The following is a 16,775-nucleotide window of genomic DNA, read 5'->3' on the forward strand; positions in this document are numbered from 1 at the left end:
CAGAGCAAGAATTAATCTCCCATGCTGAGACTTGGCTTTGCCTGTTCAGTGTCTGCTGAATTTTAAAATTAGGAGGTTTCTTTCACAATTAATGTGTTTTTATTTTAGCAGCCTAACTCATACTCAGATTTCGGCTTCCCTTCAGCTTTTTCAGTAAATTTGAGCTGCTCTTTTGGGTTCAGGTGATAGAAAAAACTGTTTTTCTTCACAAATGCTTTGAGTATATGCTTTCAGTTTCTAATAAGAGAATTGTGTACTTTTGTTTATGACCACCTCTATGGCAACATCCGAGTCTGCAACATGGCCCATTATTTTTGAGCTGAAATTTGTTATGTAAAAAGTTGTGTACCCCTCACAGATTTATTCTGTTTTTGCTTCTTTTTTTGTCAAAGTGTCTGTTTTAGATCATCAACTTAATTTAAATATTAAACAAAGATAGCCTGAGTAATTTCTGATTTTGTGTGAGAAAAAAAAAAGGGTTCAAACAAAGCTCAACTTGTCTGAAAAATAGGCCAGAGGACAACCAACGCCCTTTCACCAAAAGCTCAATCAGTTTCTGGTGGAGCCAACAGATTATTTGAAATGTGGAGAAAAGCTTGTTCCCACCAACACAGTGGCAGCATGTGACAGTATCATTTTTCTTTGAGGTGTGGTGAGATCCATGGTTCAATAAAGATGCTTGTCAAGACATGAAACTAATACAATCTCACAAAGATTCAAAATGCAGATTATAAAATTGATTCCCATGCAAACCTGCCAAAAGATTTTGTGTATGGTAGACCAAATTCAAATAATAAAAAAACCCACAAACTCTTAAGTAATAAAAATGGAATTATGTGGAAATGTTATAATGACAAATCAATAAAGTACCTGAAGTCACAGCAACAGTTCTCTTTTCAACAGACTGACAATAAGAAAGATTTTTTTGTGCCTGCCACTGCAATGTGGCTCATTTCCTACAAGAAGGGATAAAGTCCACTTCTCTGCAGGTTGTGCAACAGGATGATAAAAGCTGGGAAAGGAAAGCAGTGTCTCAAGTATTCTGCTTTTTCGTCATTTTAAAAACATTTAAGACTTTTGTCTCAAAAATAAACAGTTGTTAGGGTGCCTGCGCTCAGGAGAGGGTACATTTTGTGAATTTACTCTTGTAGGATGAAGACAAAAAGATGTTTCAGCTACTTTCCCATTTATCTACCACATTTATATTTTGAGATCTCAGGCAACTACAACAGCAAGGACAAAGAAAAACAAGCCAGAATTCAATTTTCACTCGTTTATTCAAACTTATGGTACAAAATGATTTCCGTAACAGATTTCATTCATGATCCACACCACACGGTCAGTTACTACAGTATGAGAGCAGAACAATGACGTGACTGGGGAAGATTAGACGGAGGATGCAATCTGCAGGCACTGGAGGGATGTTTGGAGAGCCCGTTGTTTAGAAGTACTCAATGGGGTCATGGTGGCTCTTGGAGAGCTGAACACTGGTCACCTCACATTCCTCTCCGTGGCACGGGAGTTTCTTGTAAACACGGATGTGGATATGCTCATCGCCTCCGACATGGACCTGAAAATAATCAAAGCTAACAGTTTACGCTGCACTCGCTTGGGCAAACCCTTGATTATGTAAAATAACATGTGATACTACTTGAACTTTTTCATATTATCAGAACAGATGACATGAACAACAAAAAACAACGGAGAGATTGTGCTCTCAAATCTATCAGAGTTGCCACCTCAATTTTTTTTTGTCTTAAAGAGTGAAATAATAATAATAAATTAAAAAAACATGCATGGTTCTTCGCCCACTTTGATATTATGCACTACTTTGTGTGTTAAAGCCATGCCCTGAATTAGTACTACATTACCCACAATGCACTTGTTTGTTTTGTAGTTCTACTACTCGCTCATAGCTTAGCAGTTGCTATCACACTGTGTTTTGTCTGTGGTATGCATCAAAGAAAGACACGTTAAAAGTGATTCAATTTAGACTTGAATCCCGTGCAACATAAAAAAAAAAAGATGGAGACTATTGTAAAATGAAACTGCGTTGCCTTTTGCAGAGCAGCGACTCTTGTCTCACTAGTAATAACTGAGTATCTACGCCTCTGGTTCCGGTCCGGTGTTGCTCGGCGAGTCGTGTGAAAAGGACTGAGCCATGTCTGAAACTAACATCTGGAATCCTCCCTGTCAACTGTTAATAAAAGTAATCACAAGCGCTATTGACTGTTTCCAGCAGCCCACCGCATGGATCATCAGAGAGAAAATAAGGCACTTGATGCACGTAAAAGCTTTCAGGGTTTCAGGTTAGTCCTGTGTGATCTAACCTTGATGAAGAAGTTGGTCCCCGCTACAACCTGACTCTTGTAGCTCTTGGCGGTGAAGGTCTCATAGGTCTTCCCTGCTTTCTGCTCCACTTGAGTCTTCATCTGAGAGAACAGCGACGATTTGAGCAGGGCTGCTATTCATTTGCAGTATTTCTTTATTTTTTAGTCAAGAAGCTCGTTTTTCCTCACCTTATTACACATCTCCTGAATTTCGGCCGTGGCGTCCTTCGCTGTTGGTGATGTGCCTCCACACAGCATGTTGACGAGTCAGTGCAAACGCGATCAGAGGCAGAAAAACCTTAGAAATATCCAGTCAGCCTGTCTGTGAGGCGTTTAAATTGAGCATGTAAATCACATGACGCAGCAGCGCCCCGGAGCGTACCATCACACAGTAGAGAGGGGTGTGTTTTTATTTTTATTTAGAATGATAGAATGAGCGAAACAATTGGGTTGCTTTATAAGTAGAGGCTAAGCGGCGTTAACATCGTGTTGATTTAAGCTTCCCACGCGTTTCTTTTTAAAGGCACGGGGACTCTACATTTCACATGCTTCCCTCATCTGAGTCGGGTGGTTCAGACCGAGGAGTGGATGCTTCACTGACTGCACAGCTGGCTGGATTTTGAGGCCCAGTTCTTCTTGTCATCGTGGAATGAGGAGTGAAGTGAGATTTTGGGACAAAACATGAGTCATGGCAAAACCAAAGAAACCAAACACCTCACCCCAGTTCTTCTTCCTCTTTCCTACTTTCCACCCTCCAATCTGTATACTATTTTCTGAAGAGCAAACTGGATAGAGAAATTAACGCCTTGTCTAGACGTTACACTCTTCTGTTTAATGTTTTTGCTGTTGTTGTATTTTTGGCCCGAGAAAAACATGTTGGTGTCAGTCATACAGAAACATGGCTGTGTAAGCTGTGGCTTGTGCGTGTGAGCAGATTAAAAAGTAGGCTAAAAGAGATCGAGAAAAAGATAGAATCTACAGCAATTTCCAGGTTTTGCTAAGTTTTAAGTATTTTCCTACTCTAACACAAATGGCTTAACTAGTTCCTCTGCATGCCATCAGCTTCTGCAGGAAGCAGCTAATGATTCATTCATTTGATTGATAGTATGTTGAACCAGGGAAACAAGCAAACAGGACCTCTTATGGTTTTCTGACAACAATCAATGGCACAGCAAATAGTCAAATGAATTTTGCACTAGGGTGGCGCAACAGGAAGGGTTTAAAGTTTGGGATATTTTTGTTTATAACACTGCTTTAAACTCCACATCGGTATGTGACCCATCTACTGTGTTTTTGGTTTTCATGGTGGTGGTTTATATCGACCACAATCATACATTCTTACAACTGAACCAAAAAAAAAAAAAAAAACTTTACTTTTACATTATAGGAGTTGTTGAATTTCGTATCTAAAAAAATAACCCTGATGAAGCTGTATCCATTGAGATACGTTCTTCATATGCAATATATTTAAGAACATCAAGCTGCAGACATATGAGTCATCCTTTAGTGTATGACTACTGGGAGTACTGTGTGCAAAACAATAAGGAACATCAGTCACAAGACGCAACAGAGATGTGAGTAATGGTAAAGATCAGGGATTACCAAACTGCTTAGAGGCTCATATTTCTAGTCACTAAGCAGGAAAGTTGGCAGAAAAACCACATCGTAAAACATGTGATTTGCAGGAGTTAATTTCAAGATTCTCTCTAAGTGAGCTGTCACAGATACAGAGGAGTGAACAATTTACACAAGCTGACGGCTGTATTTTGCTAACACATGAGGTTCTCTTTGCCACGTCGTCGCTGGATATTGATGATTTGATATCTTCACTGCTGGCCGCCGGACCCTGAGCCTGGACTCTGAACCTTTCAAAAGTAATCAATGGAGTCATGGTGGCTCTTGGAGACTTGTATGTCTGTTAGCTCAACATCTCCCCCATAACATGGGAGTTTTTTCCAAACACGGTGGAGTCAGCTAATTAATTATATGTAGCTTATTCAATCTCAGTAAACTAGAGCTACTCTGATCATTGAAGACCAAAGCTAAGCTGTCTGGCTTGCATAAAAACTAAAACTGCACATCATTTTGAACAATCCATTTGAGGAAGTGTGAAAAATGGTGAAGGCAGTATGATGCTGTGAGCATGGTATTCTTTGGGAGGGACATAAAAATGGGTTAAACTTATTGGGGAGATGGGTGAAGATGAGAACAGATCAAACGTGGAAGCAGACAACCATTCTTTATATTTGCGCAAAAGAGCTTGGCAGGAAAAGTATATTCATGTGCTAGAACAGGACATTCAAGTTCAAAGAACAGAAGAATAAAAGCAGTCTCAATATGTATCAAAAGTAGGAGTCAAGGTAAAAAAAAAAAAAGGCACTTCACAATTATGTACTACTTTCCCTCAGTCTGTTACGTTTCTATAAGCGTAGGAACTTGTGGTTGTAATGTGACAAAATGTGAAAAAGTTCAAGGGATGTTGACTATTTCTGCAGAGCACAAAGCATTAAGCCATAGTAAATCAATAAATAAAAATACAATAACCTGTCAGCTGTTAATTTTGAAAGTATTTGTTCAATTGGATGTTGAAAGAACTGCATAGCAAAGTCCTTCACTGTCAAGGACAGGATGCCTTAAACTAAAGTTGAACGTGCCTTAATGAAATAGTTTGTCCCAGCTACAATCTGAGTCTTATAGCTCTTGGCTGTGAAAACTTCATAGGTCTTCCCTGCTTTCTCTTCCACATCAGGCCTCACCTGAGGAAAGAAATAAAAATTAACAGATTACTGCACACCTCAGAGAGCAGGAAGGGCTCGTGTCCAACTGGGTGTGGCATGTGCTTACTTTATCACAGATCTGCTGAACATTTTCATCGGCATCCTTCATCTGATGGGACATCCCCCCGCATTTTATGTCCATGGCAGATTTTAAAACACAAATCACACTAAAGTTGTCAAGAAAACCACTTACTGTGTGTGACCCAGAGAGGAATTCAAGCAGAGAACTGAGCTCATGTTGGTGGACTGTACCATGTCTTTGAAAGGAAAGGGGAAGCTCAGGAAAGCTTTTCTAATGCTTTCCTGAGCAAATTAAGAAAATACTTGTTTACTTACCTGAATTATCCACATGGTGCAGGAAGTTCTATTTGCCAGGAAGGAAATGAAAATAAATAGTTTAGCACCAATTGTATTTTTACTGTCCATCCACATAGCTCAGTCCCTTACAGAACAGCTGATGCTGAGGAGGAAAACCGACTGTGCAAGGGAGCAGAGATCTGAGTGGGTGTATAATGTCAAGGGCCACTGAATGTCTTTTCTATTTCCAATTTTTAAGGTGTGTTTGCAGCTAATATGTTACAGGGATGGATTTTTTTTATTATGAGAAAAAAAATCACACATTAAGCTGCTCTGTGTGAACAGTTTGTGTATGAATACTCTTCATAAGTTGTCAATATGTATATAAAGTGTGGAAACAATTGATTAAATCTTTATGTTAAAATCAGTTTTTGTACAAACGGCACCGAGGGTGGAGGAGGAAAAATCATCTTCCTTTCTGGGTAAGATCTCCAATACCAGAGGACCAGACCTCATCTATTATTGGCAAGCATTTTCTCCCTGCTTTGAAAAAAAAATCTAAATCTGCTAATTTATTTATAAAAACATCTTTTATCACATAGAATGAAAATAAAAACCAAAGACTTTCAAGAATTTGGACTTCCTGTTTCCTGCTTATGTACCAACAGATGTCAGAGCATGTTTTACAGGATGCAGAAAACAGATCTCTGCTTGTAAATACAAAAATATATATATACTTTGAAGTTAGTTAATTTATATGCTATTAAGCAATGGAGATATAAAAATCAAGTTTGTATGTATAAATAAAAATTCTAGTTTTCTGTAGGAAGTAATTCAGTATCTCAAGTCTTCTCTGTATAATAAATTATATTGATTCTATTTGGAGCAAAATATATGTTGATTGGAATCATGAATAGATTCCATAAAGTAGTTTTCCAGAAGTGCTTGGAAAACTTTTTAACTAGTTAGATTTTGCTTTTATATCGCTTGACAGAATCCACTTTGCCTAGGGTGTTCCATTAATTAGCAAATACTTATTTATATTTGTTTAGGAATGTGCATATTTAAATACATTTTACTTCCACACATCTGGGATTAAAAAGATGCTTCGTGTTTGTATTTTGGATCAATTCTAAAAAGATCTGCACTTCTCTGCTCCACAAGACAACAGTGTTTACATGTAGGAAGACAACCTAATGAGTAAGCTGAGAAGTCTTCAGTAACTAAGATAAAGCTGCCATCTACATCACAGGAGTACAGCTCTTTTCTCCTTTTCTTTCTTTTATTTGATTAAAGTTAAAACGTATTCATCTTCTTTCCTACAATGTTTTGGGTCGCCAGAAGATGGCGCACATACCTAATAATACAACTCAAGAAAGTTGAACATTGTCATAAAGTTTTTAAAAATGTGGCAAATTATTACAGAAAGTGAAGCTTGTACCCTATCAATTCAGAGCATTGAGTGAAATATATCAGTCTTTAATTCTTTAACACCTTTGCATGATGTACAAATGCAACACAGATACGTCTGAGAGACAAACCAACTCACACTCATTCATACCCTTATATTAATTTAAATGAATTGAATAACTAAAAAGCCCAGACAAACCTTTTAGGCTTCAAAGTTAAATAAATCATTAGCTACACATAAGTATGCATGTGTTTGGATTTTGAGGGAAGGCTGAAAACCAACACAGTGGTAATATATTCTCACTGTCAGGTTTGCATGTCAAACACTTTGAAAATCATTTCTTTATTTTTCAGTACGACTCTAATATGTTCGATTTCTTGCACATAATTTTATGGCAACTATGAAAATATTCTGCCTGGTGATCTCTGATTGTCAGCTGGCTGTGCCTGTGTCACATCCAGCAGAGACCTCCACCCATTATCTAACACTTCATGGCTGCCAGCCTGGTTGGCTCGTTAGGATCTGAGAAGAGCTGAAATGCAAAAGACTTTATCTGGAGTTCCACACAGATCTTTTACAAAATTTTCCTTATAATTATGAGTAACTTACAGTTGTGAAGTTTTTAGAAGCTGTCATTATAGGACAGTTTAATGCAGATGTGAAATTTTAAATATTTTTGCTTGTTTTAATAGTGCAATGGATCAGTTTTGTTTAACTCAACATACCGCACTTCGATACGTTTTTATTTAATTTAAATTACATCAAGTTTATTTTCTATAAAAAGATCTGAAAGGTCCATATACATGTTAATACAAGACCTATAGAATATTCTTAGATATGTACTGTCATTTGTGTTGGTCTGTGAAATAAAACTTCAATAAAAATAGGTTAATTGTTGATGGTCATCAGAGATGGAGCCAAGGGACCCAAGGTAAATATGGAGCAGCTGCACAGATACAAAACTCCTTTGTATCTGTGCCTCTTCATGATTATACCATTCTCAATGTTCAGACCTAAATCCAATTCTTCCCTACTTCTTAAATTTGTACCAGTCTGAAATTTTGATTGAAAGCTGCAAAAGATTTTTTCCTTTCTTTGCAAATCAATCCTGGCTTAATACACCAAATCAAAAAAAAAAAAAGCAACATATCGCAATATGTAGCTATAACATCACAATATGTGAAAAATGTCATGGGGTGTGAATACTTTTGAATAGTTTGGATTAAAAAAAATAAGATCAAACTCAACATTTTGGCTTACCTCTGCTATATTTGTCTGTGCCAGTGGGATTGTGATTCTTTTGTTTAACCCCAAACACATTTAGCAAGGGAGCCAAGAGAACTCTACATTGCTAGCTTAAATACATAGATTAAACATAGTCTGTTATTCTATTTGATAAATACTATATCTTTCCCTTGCAAGGCAACACTGAAGCAGCCTGAAGCCTCTCTGGAGAACCCATCATTGCACATTAACAGCTTTGATGTAGAGTTTTCTTACAAATTATCTTTAAAGCCCTCAGATTTATTTTCTGACTGCCTGAGGTGTCCGATTAAATGCTGGCCCGCAGTGCCTTACTATCAGCTGTGACTGAATGTTGTGCACAGCAGAAAATCCATTATGCTGCAAGTTTTTTTTTTTTTCTTGTGCTTTTGCAACTGTCTATGATATAACGCGTAACTGAAAATGACTGTGTGTGGGAAATAAAAAATATCTGCATAAGCAGACTTTACAGCTTTATTGCAGCAGCTCATGTGGATGAGAATCTCCATGGTCACTGACAGGATGCTTTAACAAACATTGAACAAGACAGTGGTTGGCCTTGATAGTGATGCTCCACCAGATTCTTCGTTCTCCCGTCGGATGGTCCAGAACTTTCGTCGGGGGATGAAACGTGGACCTGCATGCAATATGATTCCATCCAGAGATGTTGGCAGATCACTAGAGAGCTGTGTTTCCTAACAGCTTTAAATTTTGAAGACTGGAAGCTGACCAAAGAGATTAATGAATTTAATGATAGCAAGTAAAAGGATTAACCATGAGAATATCTGCTAATCAAAACAGAAATGCCTTTGAAAATGGAAGGAAGCAACTCCTGTGGGAAGATATCCAGCTGAAAGGAAGATTATGAAACTGTTGGATTTTTAAAAAGATGTGCCAGGTTACTTACACTTCATGTAATACTAATATCACTCAATTGTCTGAGGATTCAGTAGAATAACTGTAAAGGCAGTGAGAAAAAAAATCTTCTAATATATTGTCGGTATTGTAGGTTAGTTTCAATTGTATATTTGCACAGCCAGCACAAGAAGTGTTTCATCTTTAGAATGTAATGCTGTGGGAGCAAATGCATGATCAGAAGTCACACATCAGATGATACTTCTGCACAAATATAACCATAAATGATGTATTGTATTGTGGAAGGTAAAGAATGTTTCTCTACTTTATAGCAGATTTTTTTTTACTCCAGATTGTCAAAAAGAAAGTACATGAAACTCATTGTAGAGAAGAACATTAAATTAGTTTAATGAGATGCTTAGTGGCCAACAATATTAAGCCGATGTCCCATTGCTTAAATATAGAAATGTGGCGCTGATTTCAGCAAGGCAAGATTTTGAGAATGTGTTGCACAGTTGAGTGCTTAGGACATCCCTTGAGGCTATAAAAACAGCACAAGTGGGCAAGATATAAAAAGAGTTGGAAAAATATGGCACTTTGGCTCAGTAAAGCTGATGTCTAACTATTCAAGGCTAGCTTTAAAGTAATAGGGAGAGAAAGAGACAATCTTTACATTCATCCATGTTGCAACATTTATATGACAGAAAAAAGATTAAATAACTGAAGTGATTAATTTTTAAGTCAATGTGAATATGACACACTTAGTACAAAGATACAAAAATAAAACAAAAAAAGAGAAACTGATGCAATCAGGCTTCTAATACTTCTGAGTCTCAGTGGGGACAGCTTATTACAAAAGCAATTTGCTTGTGGTTTGTTTGAATTTTATGCAGTGTTGTCAGACAAATCCCTGCAGATTTCGATTGTTGTTCCTGTTTGAATTCAGCAAATGCGTTTCAACTACAATTTAGTCCCTGAACAAAGTAGAATTTCCTGCAGACCTCACCCAGAGGATGCCCCAGCTATTACTGACCACGCATGCAAACATTGAGACATTTCTAACAACAGTCCCATTTATTTTATTCCTCACCTCATCTTCTGTCTTTTCTGTTCCATCTCTCCTCCATTTAGCTAAGTAAAACTAGCTTAATAATAATATTACATATTCTTTAGAAAGAAAAGAACTTATGATTTAGTAAAACTAACATTTTACTTCTCTATATCTTAAATAAAGAAAATGGACAATCTTTACAACTTTTTTCTCTGTAATATTGCTGTTTTTGAAAACTAATGTATATAAAGCCCCTATTTTGCAAACCTACTGAGAAGACAAAAAAAAAACATTCTATTCCACTGGTAAAACGTGAATTTATAATTATATTGAAAAAAAAATCATTAGTTGATTCTTTGTCGGTTTTAGCCAAAGGTTTTAAGAGCCATTGTTGAAGGTCGGCTCCGTAGCACCAGGTTGCAGACCCCTAATCGACCAGAAGGGGCAGTGTTGCAGTTTAGTCCCGACAAAACAAAGAAGAAGGGATTGTTTACAATAATACTTCCCACATTAACTGTTTAGATGAAGATAGTGTTGCACAGCAGGCCGTACAGCGGTGCTGCTCTCATCATGTTGTCCCTCCTGTGGTCGCGAGGTTTCTGCCAGGTTGTCACTGAAGTCAACCGAAGGTCTTACCCGACTGTAGCTTCATTTATCCGGACTTACACCACGAACCCCAGCCCAACCAGCGGAGGAACATACGACGACGGTAATTTCATTTCACTCGACCCTGTCCTTTAAGAGTCACCTATAATCCCATCTGTATAAGGCCTTCATACACAAGTGTGACAGTGACACTGAACACCTTATTAAGGCTGATAATTTATTTCATGTGTCTTTGTCCTTCAAGACACGTTAAAACCGCTCGAACTGGTTCGTCCTTCATTTTAGGAGTCTGAGATTTTTTGGTTAACTTGGAGAAACAATGGTTCAGATAACTCATTGTAATGCAGCTCGGGCTGTTGAGTCAGGAGTTACAGTAAACCTGAATAAGTTTTGACACCGGTAGTATCTGGCTTAAAGTTTCACGGTCGTTCACCCCGTGGTGCGTTCAAGTCCGCTTGTACACTAGACTCTTTTGACAATGACTAAAAAATATACATCATGCAAAATCCACTTGGGCTCCTTGAGATGTTCTACGTCAATTAAATTTTTTCTGTAACAGCTACTGTTTATTTAAATTTCATGACATTTAGGCAGGGCATATAGTTTGCATTTCACCCGCTTTTTGAACTAAAAACAATGTCCCTTCCTCATTCTTTTATGTAATTTCTGGCATGAAATAACATGTTATCCATACTTTTGTGTCAATTTGACCCTTTATTCTTTTGTGTTTACATCTTTAAAAAAATGACACCAAAACCAATACTTTGCATATTTTAGATACAAGAATACCAGATTCAAATGATTGCATGACCTCCTGCAACCATCAAATGCTCCAGAAGCCTGTTAATCACCTGCCTATTCAGCTCTACTGTGTGGCAGGTAGAAGGAAAACACAGTAGATGGTCCTTGAGGACCAGAATTGATTATTTCTTCTTCATGGCAGTGGCCAGTGGGTGAGATATAGTGAGCAGCAAGGGAACGTTTTTAATGCGAGTAAATTAGCCATAATTACTGGTCTGCAGCACGCAGCATTTCCTTTTGCCAGCACCTTCTTTTGAGCAAGGTGTTCTTGAATTCAGAGCGGGCTGGGAGACACTTCATTTATATGGAACTCCATCAAGCACAACAACTACAAGCATGGTTCGTTTCACTGTCTGAATTTTTCTATTTACTCCTTTACCCATTTCTTCATAGAAGCGTCAGTGGTGACCCCCTCACAGCTGAAGGCCATGCAGTCAAACGGTAACGTTCAGCTTTTTGATGTGAGGAATCCGGATGAATACCAGGGTGGCCACATTCCTCAAGCAGTCAACCTCCCATGTAGGTCACAATACATGTGCAGTCTTGTTCCGAGCTGTTCATCTGGAAATTTACATTTCTTTTTCTTTTTTTTTCTTTTTTCCTGTGTGACAAGTGGATATCTTGGAAGAGTCTCTGAAGCTGCCTCCTGAGACCTTTAAGCAGAAGTTTGAAGTGAAGGCTCCTGGAAAAGATGATGATAATATAGTGTTCAACTGCAGAAGCGGCGTTAGAAGCGGCCAGGCCCTGAACATTGCCCGTCAAATGGGATTTCACAGGTAAAAACGGGCAGATTTCTGTTTGCAAGAAACTTCCCAAACTGGTTGTTCACTTGGAGGAAAAGCATGTGTCTTTTTCTCAGAGCAAGACACCTGAAAGGAGGGTATGCTGCATGGGCCGAGCAAGAAGGAAATTGAAATCATGCTAAAATCTACTTCCTGTGAGATTATGTTTTTAAAATATATGAAATCATGAAACAGAATGTCATCATTTTTCACATTGGCAGCTTGCAGTGTTTAGGCTACTGAGAGTTACCTTTACATCCTTCTTATTTTAAAGTTACTGAATTTTATTAAATTATGCATTAAACTTGAGTAAATACAGCAAGTGTTTTTATTCAAAATATAATTTGTGAAATTTGAACAAGTTTCATGTTAATAAATTGTTTTAAGTAAAAAATTTATTTTTATAGACTTTTATTTGAGGGAATCTTACAGAAGTTTATTGTAAACATGTTGTATTTCAGCTGTTGAAAACAGCATAATGGTGCTGAAGGATCTGAGAATAACCTGCAGGGCTTTGCAAAAGTATTCATATGCTTTAAACTGGTTTAAAGTATATGATGTTTGTGATTCTCACATTAGAACCACAAAGGTCACTAAACACTATTTTATGTTGGTCTATCACATTAAAGTTTAAAGTTGCATTTAGATCATTTGTTTAATCCTCTATTTGATAAACACAAGAACTAAGTTATTTAATTTCAGTGGCGTAAGTTGTGGCTTTTTATTAATTGTCAATTTGGGGTGGGAGGAGTGAAAAATAAAAGTGTAGAAGATTCTGCATTTACCTCACTGGGGTTTGTAATGGCAAATTTTATAATGTGCACCTCACTCCTCTTCTGTTTTAGGTTGTCTGCATAGTCTTATCATGAGACTGATCAAGCTGCTTTCAAGAGCTCTGTACTGTGATATAACCGCAGGGGAGATGTCCTTAATCCTGGAAGTCTCCAGGACTAAGGATTCCCGGATTAAGTCTTACTTCCCCAACCTAGAACTTATCTGCCCTCTTTAGCATCAAAGAACAACCTCCTTTCCTTAACAATAGACAAATGGGCAGAACTTCTGTGTTGGGCTCCACAGAATCCCTGGTGTATCACAATCAGGGATTCACACCCATAGTCCAATCAAGTCCCTCTTCTTACAGAATGGAGGAAATCAATGTAAGACAACTTGGTAGTGATAGCCCTTATGCCACTAGTAGCATTTAAGCTAACATTAGCATTTTGGCTAATTTTAGCTTTTGCACTAATTTTATGTCCATGTTACTTAAACATGCTTTTGAGTACATTGTAGTTTACTTTAGCATTAATGCTAATTTTTTAAATTTCTTCAGAAATCTTCTAGTTTTGTCTTACTATGCTGAACTTATGAAGAAGAATATTTTTTAAGTGCAAGTTTGATCTTTTGAGGTCTTTTGTGCCTATTGCAGTGAAAAAAATTCAGGGCTGTCCAAAGTTCAATACCCAAATGATTTGATCGCCACAGCATAATGGAAGTTGACCTTTCAGCCCCCAGTGGCAGTGCATTAGAAATCAATTCGATTTAGATCAGCCACGTGGGATCAGGGGTACCTCAGAACACCACTGTCAATCATCATATTTCAGCACAAAGTCCTGGAAATGTCACCTGAAACTGGATCAAACAAGAACAAATCCATATATTGTCTTAAGTGGAAAGGCATAAGTGCTCTACAGGTGGGCAGAAAGAGTTTATATGTGATCGATGGTCAAATGAGTCAAAATTTCATTGTGGACGGTAGCCATTGTGCCAGTAATGCTAAAAGGACATTAGGACACTTTTAGATTAAGTTCAAAGGCTAACCTGGATGATGACATGGAGGTGTGTTGTACATGAAAGAATTGCAAAGACAGTGTCTTCCTAAAAATTGATGCCCCATGTTTCTCTCTCTTTTTTTTTGAACAACCACAACCATTTGTATGAGCTTTTTTTTAGGACTTTATGTGATTGTGACAGACTATGACAAATAGTGCATGTGAAGCGGAAGGAAACATATTTTTCTAATATCCCTTTTACAAAAGTCTATCCTGAAAAGAGTGATCAGACAGAATTAAATAAAAATGCCAAGTAATTGAAAGTTATTGACAATTATCTCATAAAGTTCATTGGCTCTGTTTTTAGCCTGGCCTCAAAATGACCTACCGGCACGGTTTCAGTAAACTCCTAGGAATTGTGCAGTTACAGGGCAGCTGATGTCTTTCTGTTGTTCTGATTGAATTAGAGGACCAACATGCAGTTTCCCCCTTTTGGGCCTCTGTGTTCAGGCATTCCTTTACGGTTAAAATCCTCTGTTGTCACATAAAGCTGTTTTAACATTTTTTGGGCAGCGTTTTAGTAAGCTGTTATGTTGTCAAAATGCTTTATAAAATAGCATCATAAGAGAAGATTGGCAGGTTTTTAACTGTCATATAACTTAAAATTACATTTATGTTCAGGACAACAATAGGTTGACCCAACTGGCCAAGGGATTTGACTCTCACTATTTTGCCTAAAAACAAAGCCTTGAATAGAGAATTTGAAGTTGACAAAACAAAGATGTTAATGTTTTGATCAAACTCTGCAATTATTAGTCCAACTAGGAGCCTGTGAACTTTTTGCATAACCTTGAAGCAAGTTCAACTATTTCTGAAAGTTTTTGTGACTTTTACAAAAATATGTATGTATATATATATATATATTTATTAAGGTTGTCGTGACATACCATGACGGTACATGATATGAGACAGATGAGTCAAGATCCTTTGCCTTCTCCCACCCAAAATACAATCATCTGCAAAAATGGGCCGCTCCTAGTCAAAAACAACCAATCACAGGCAGGAAAAGTGTCTGACCGCTGTCAACATCCCTAGCAGCCTGTTCAATATGCTAATACGCTGTCTTCAGTGGCTGTGCTAACTAGCCTTAGCTATGGTGGCAGGCTGTGTTGTAATGAACCAAAGAGCAAGTGGGAGGGGGTGAGCAGTGACTGACAGCACTAAGATCCTCCTCCTGACTCTAATTGGTTGCTTCTGACTGACTGGTGTTCTCCAGTTAGCACTGGGAGCACTGGGACAAGACAAAAAAGCTTGAGTTTTTTTCACAGATTATGTATTTTACATTATGCTGTCACAACATAACGATAATTTTATCAAATATGTAGAAAATATATTTTTTAAGATAAAAGTCACATACTGCAGCTTTAATGTTTCCCCTTGTAAAACTTCTAAAATGTTTATTATTGAATCTCAGAAAACCATATGGTAAAACTATATCTTTGTCTGTTTAAAAACTTTTATTCATAATGGTGGTGTTTGACAGATAGAAAATAGTGTTTCAACCAATAGATGGCAGCAAAGTGTAGGGAGATTTACATACACCTTTTTCCCCCTCCAACTCTATTTCTTTTATTATTCTTGCAGTATTGTTCTCTAGGGCCTGACCTTCACACCGTCATTATCCCAGACAGATATAGATCCTGATAGTAATGGCTCTGAGGAGCCAGTAGGGGTCTGATCTTCACAAGGTCTCTCCTCATTCAGGTGGACATACCTTCCTTCGTCCCAGCCCACTCCCGCCTCGTACTTCCATGAAAACAGTAGGAAGGCTGCGAAAGGTCTCTTTTAAGGCAATTAGTTGGGAAGAGAATCAAGTTTTTTTTGCTCCTGTTTTAAATGTTCAACTCATCAAGGGAATAGCAAGTTTAGGACAAGTTGCACACATCCACTAACTCCCACTAAAGGGAGAGACTGGGATCGATCTACTGAATGTTGCATGATGTACCAGGAAGGTAGGATTGATGGAGACAGAGTTTACTGGACACCGGCTTCCAGTGTAAAGTCCAACTTAAGCACTTTAAGATTCAAACACCACCACTTTAAGATTCATATTCCCCTCAGCTACAGCACACATTAGAATTCTTCCCAGCTTGCCACAAAGCATGTGGGAAATTTGTTGTTGAAGAGCAGAAGGATGGGTCATGTTTCCTTTGAGCATCAAGGACATTTGGACACTTTCATATTAGTTAAATCACAAACTCGTGGGCAGCTTGAAGTGAAAAATGATCTGCTGGACGTAGTTGCCAGCTACTGCTGTTACAGTCCATCAACTTCCTGCTGCTCAGTGCTTTTTTTTTTAAGAAAAAAAATGCACTTCACTCTTTCTTTGTAGTGAAATTTAGACCTTGACTTTCTGTTGTTGACTAAAACTGGAATCTTGAAGCTGTTAAAGGGCTGAAAAAGAGCTTGAAAGACTGAAATTGTGCAATAAGAAATTTGGTCATAGAAATTAAAATAATACTTTCTAATAACACTTTTAATCTGGTTTGTTTCAGGTTGTCCTGATGTTTAGCCAGAAACTCCTGAAGTATGGAGATCCAAAAGTGCCACTGTTCAATCAAGACATAAACAATATAAGGTCCATTTTAATGTGCCAGTGATTGGTTAAAATTGGACACAAATATATGCATAATCAATTAGATATACAAAATACATGCAAATATTGTCTTTGTGACAAATTTGCATGTGAGAAGTTTAATATAAATATTGTGTGTTGTGGGGCATTTTAAGGATAATTAATGAAGTCAAATATGAGGTGAGTAATAGTGTTGTG

General features: G+C 37.6%; 2 protein-coding genes and 1 pseudogene across 3 annotated transcripts; 1 reads left to right on the plus strand and 2 right to left on the minus strand.

The window, feature by feature from the left end:
- Positions 1 to 1,258: 1,258 nt before the first annotated feature.
- Positions 1,259 to 2,675, minus strand: LOC129364768 (cystatin-B-like). The gene is made up of 3 exons (XM_055037630.1): positions 2,520 to 2,675; positions 2,331 to 2,432; positions 1,259 to 1,570 (listed from the first exon to the last, which is right to left on the minus strand). The coding sequence occupies exons 1-3, from the start codon at positions 2,586 to 2,588 to the stop codon at positions 1,442 to 1,444; spliced, it is 300 nt and encodes a 99-aa protein (XP_054893605.1). The 5' UTR covers positions 2,589 to 2,675; the 3' UTR covers positions 1,259 to 1,441.
- Positions 2,676 to 4,198: 1,523 nt separating this feature from the next.
- Positions 4,199 to 5,300, minus strand: LOC129364769 (cystatin-B-like; annotated as a pseudogene).
- A 5,156-nt stretch (positions 5,301 to 10,456) lies between these two features.
- Positions 10,457 to 16,614, plus strand: si:ch211-161h7.8 (thiosulfate:glutathione sulfurtransferase). Of its 2 annotated transcripts, none has more exons than XM_055037711.1 (4): positions 10,457 to 10,693; positions 11,785 to 11,910; positions 12,005 to 12,167; positions 16,498 to 16,614. In XM_055037711.1, exons 1-4 carry the CDS (start codon positions 10,507 to 10,509, stop codon positions 16,505 to 16,507), a joined length of 486 nt encoding a protein of 161 aa, XP_054893686.1. In that variant the 5' UTR covers positions 10,457 to 10,506; the 3' UTR covers positions 16,508 to 16,614. The 2 variants fall into 2 exon arrangements, with proteins under 2 accessions (XP_054893686.1, XP_054893685.1); XM_055037710.1 differs by lacking the exon at positions 16,498 to 16,614 and adding an exon at positions 12,251 to 12,487.
- Positions 16,615 to 16,775: the final 161 nt, after the last annotated feature.

The sequence above is a fragment of the Poeciliopsis prolifica genome, unplaced genomic scaffold (genome assembly GCF_027474105.1).
Source record: "Poeciliopsis prolifica strain line A6 unplaced genomic scaffold, Auburn_PproV2 SCAFFOLD012, whole genome shotgun sequence".
Lineage (NCBI taxonomy): Eukaryota > Metazoa > Chordata > Actinopteri > Cyprinodontiformes > Poeciliidae > Poeciliopsis > Poeciliopsis prolifica.

Excerpts from the sequence above, each read along its gene's own strand:
- LOC129364768 (XM_055037630.1), bottom strand. The coding sequence starts at position 2,588 with ATGCTGTGTGGAGGCACATCACCAACAGCGAAGGACGCCACGGCCGAA. Across the intron at positions 2,433-2,519 it reads TTCAGGAGATGTGTAATAAG|ATGAAGACTCAAGTGGAGCA; the intron begins GTGAGGAAAAAC and ends CTGTTCTCTCAG. Across the intron at positions 1,571-2,330 it reads GGACCAACTTCTTCATCAAG|GTCCATGTCGGAGGCGATGA; the intron begins GTTAGATCACAC and ends GATTATTTTCAG.
- si:ch211-161h7.8 (XM_055037710.1), top strand. The coding sequence starts at position 10,507 with ATGAAGATAGTGTTGCACAGCAGGCCGTACAGCGGTGCTGCTCTCATC. Across the intron at positions 10,694-11,784 it reads CGGAGGAACATACGACGACG|AAGCGTCAGTGGTGACCCCC; the intron begins GTAATTTCATTT and ends ATTTCTTCATAG. Across the intron at positions 12,168-12,250 it reads CGTCAAATGGGATTTCACAG|AGCAAGACACCTGAAAGGAG; the intron begins GTAAAAACGGGC and ends TCTTTTTCTCAG.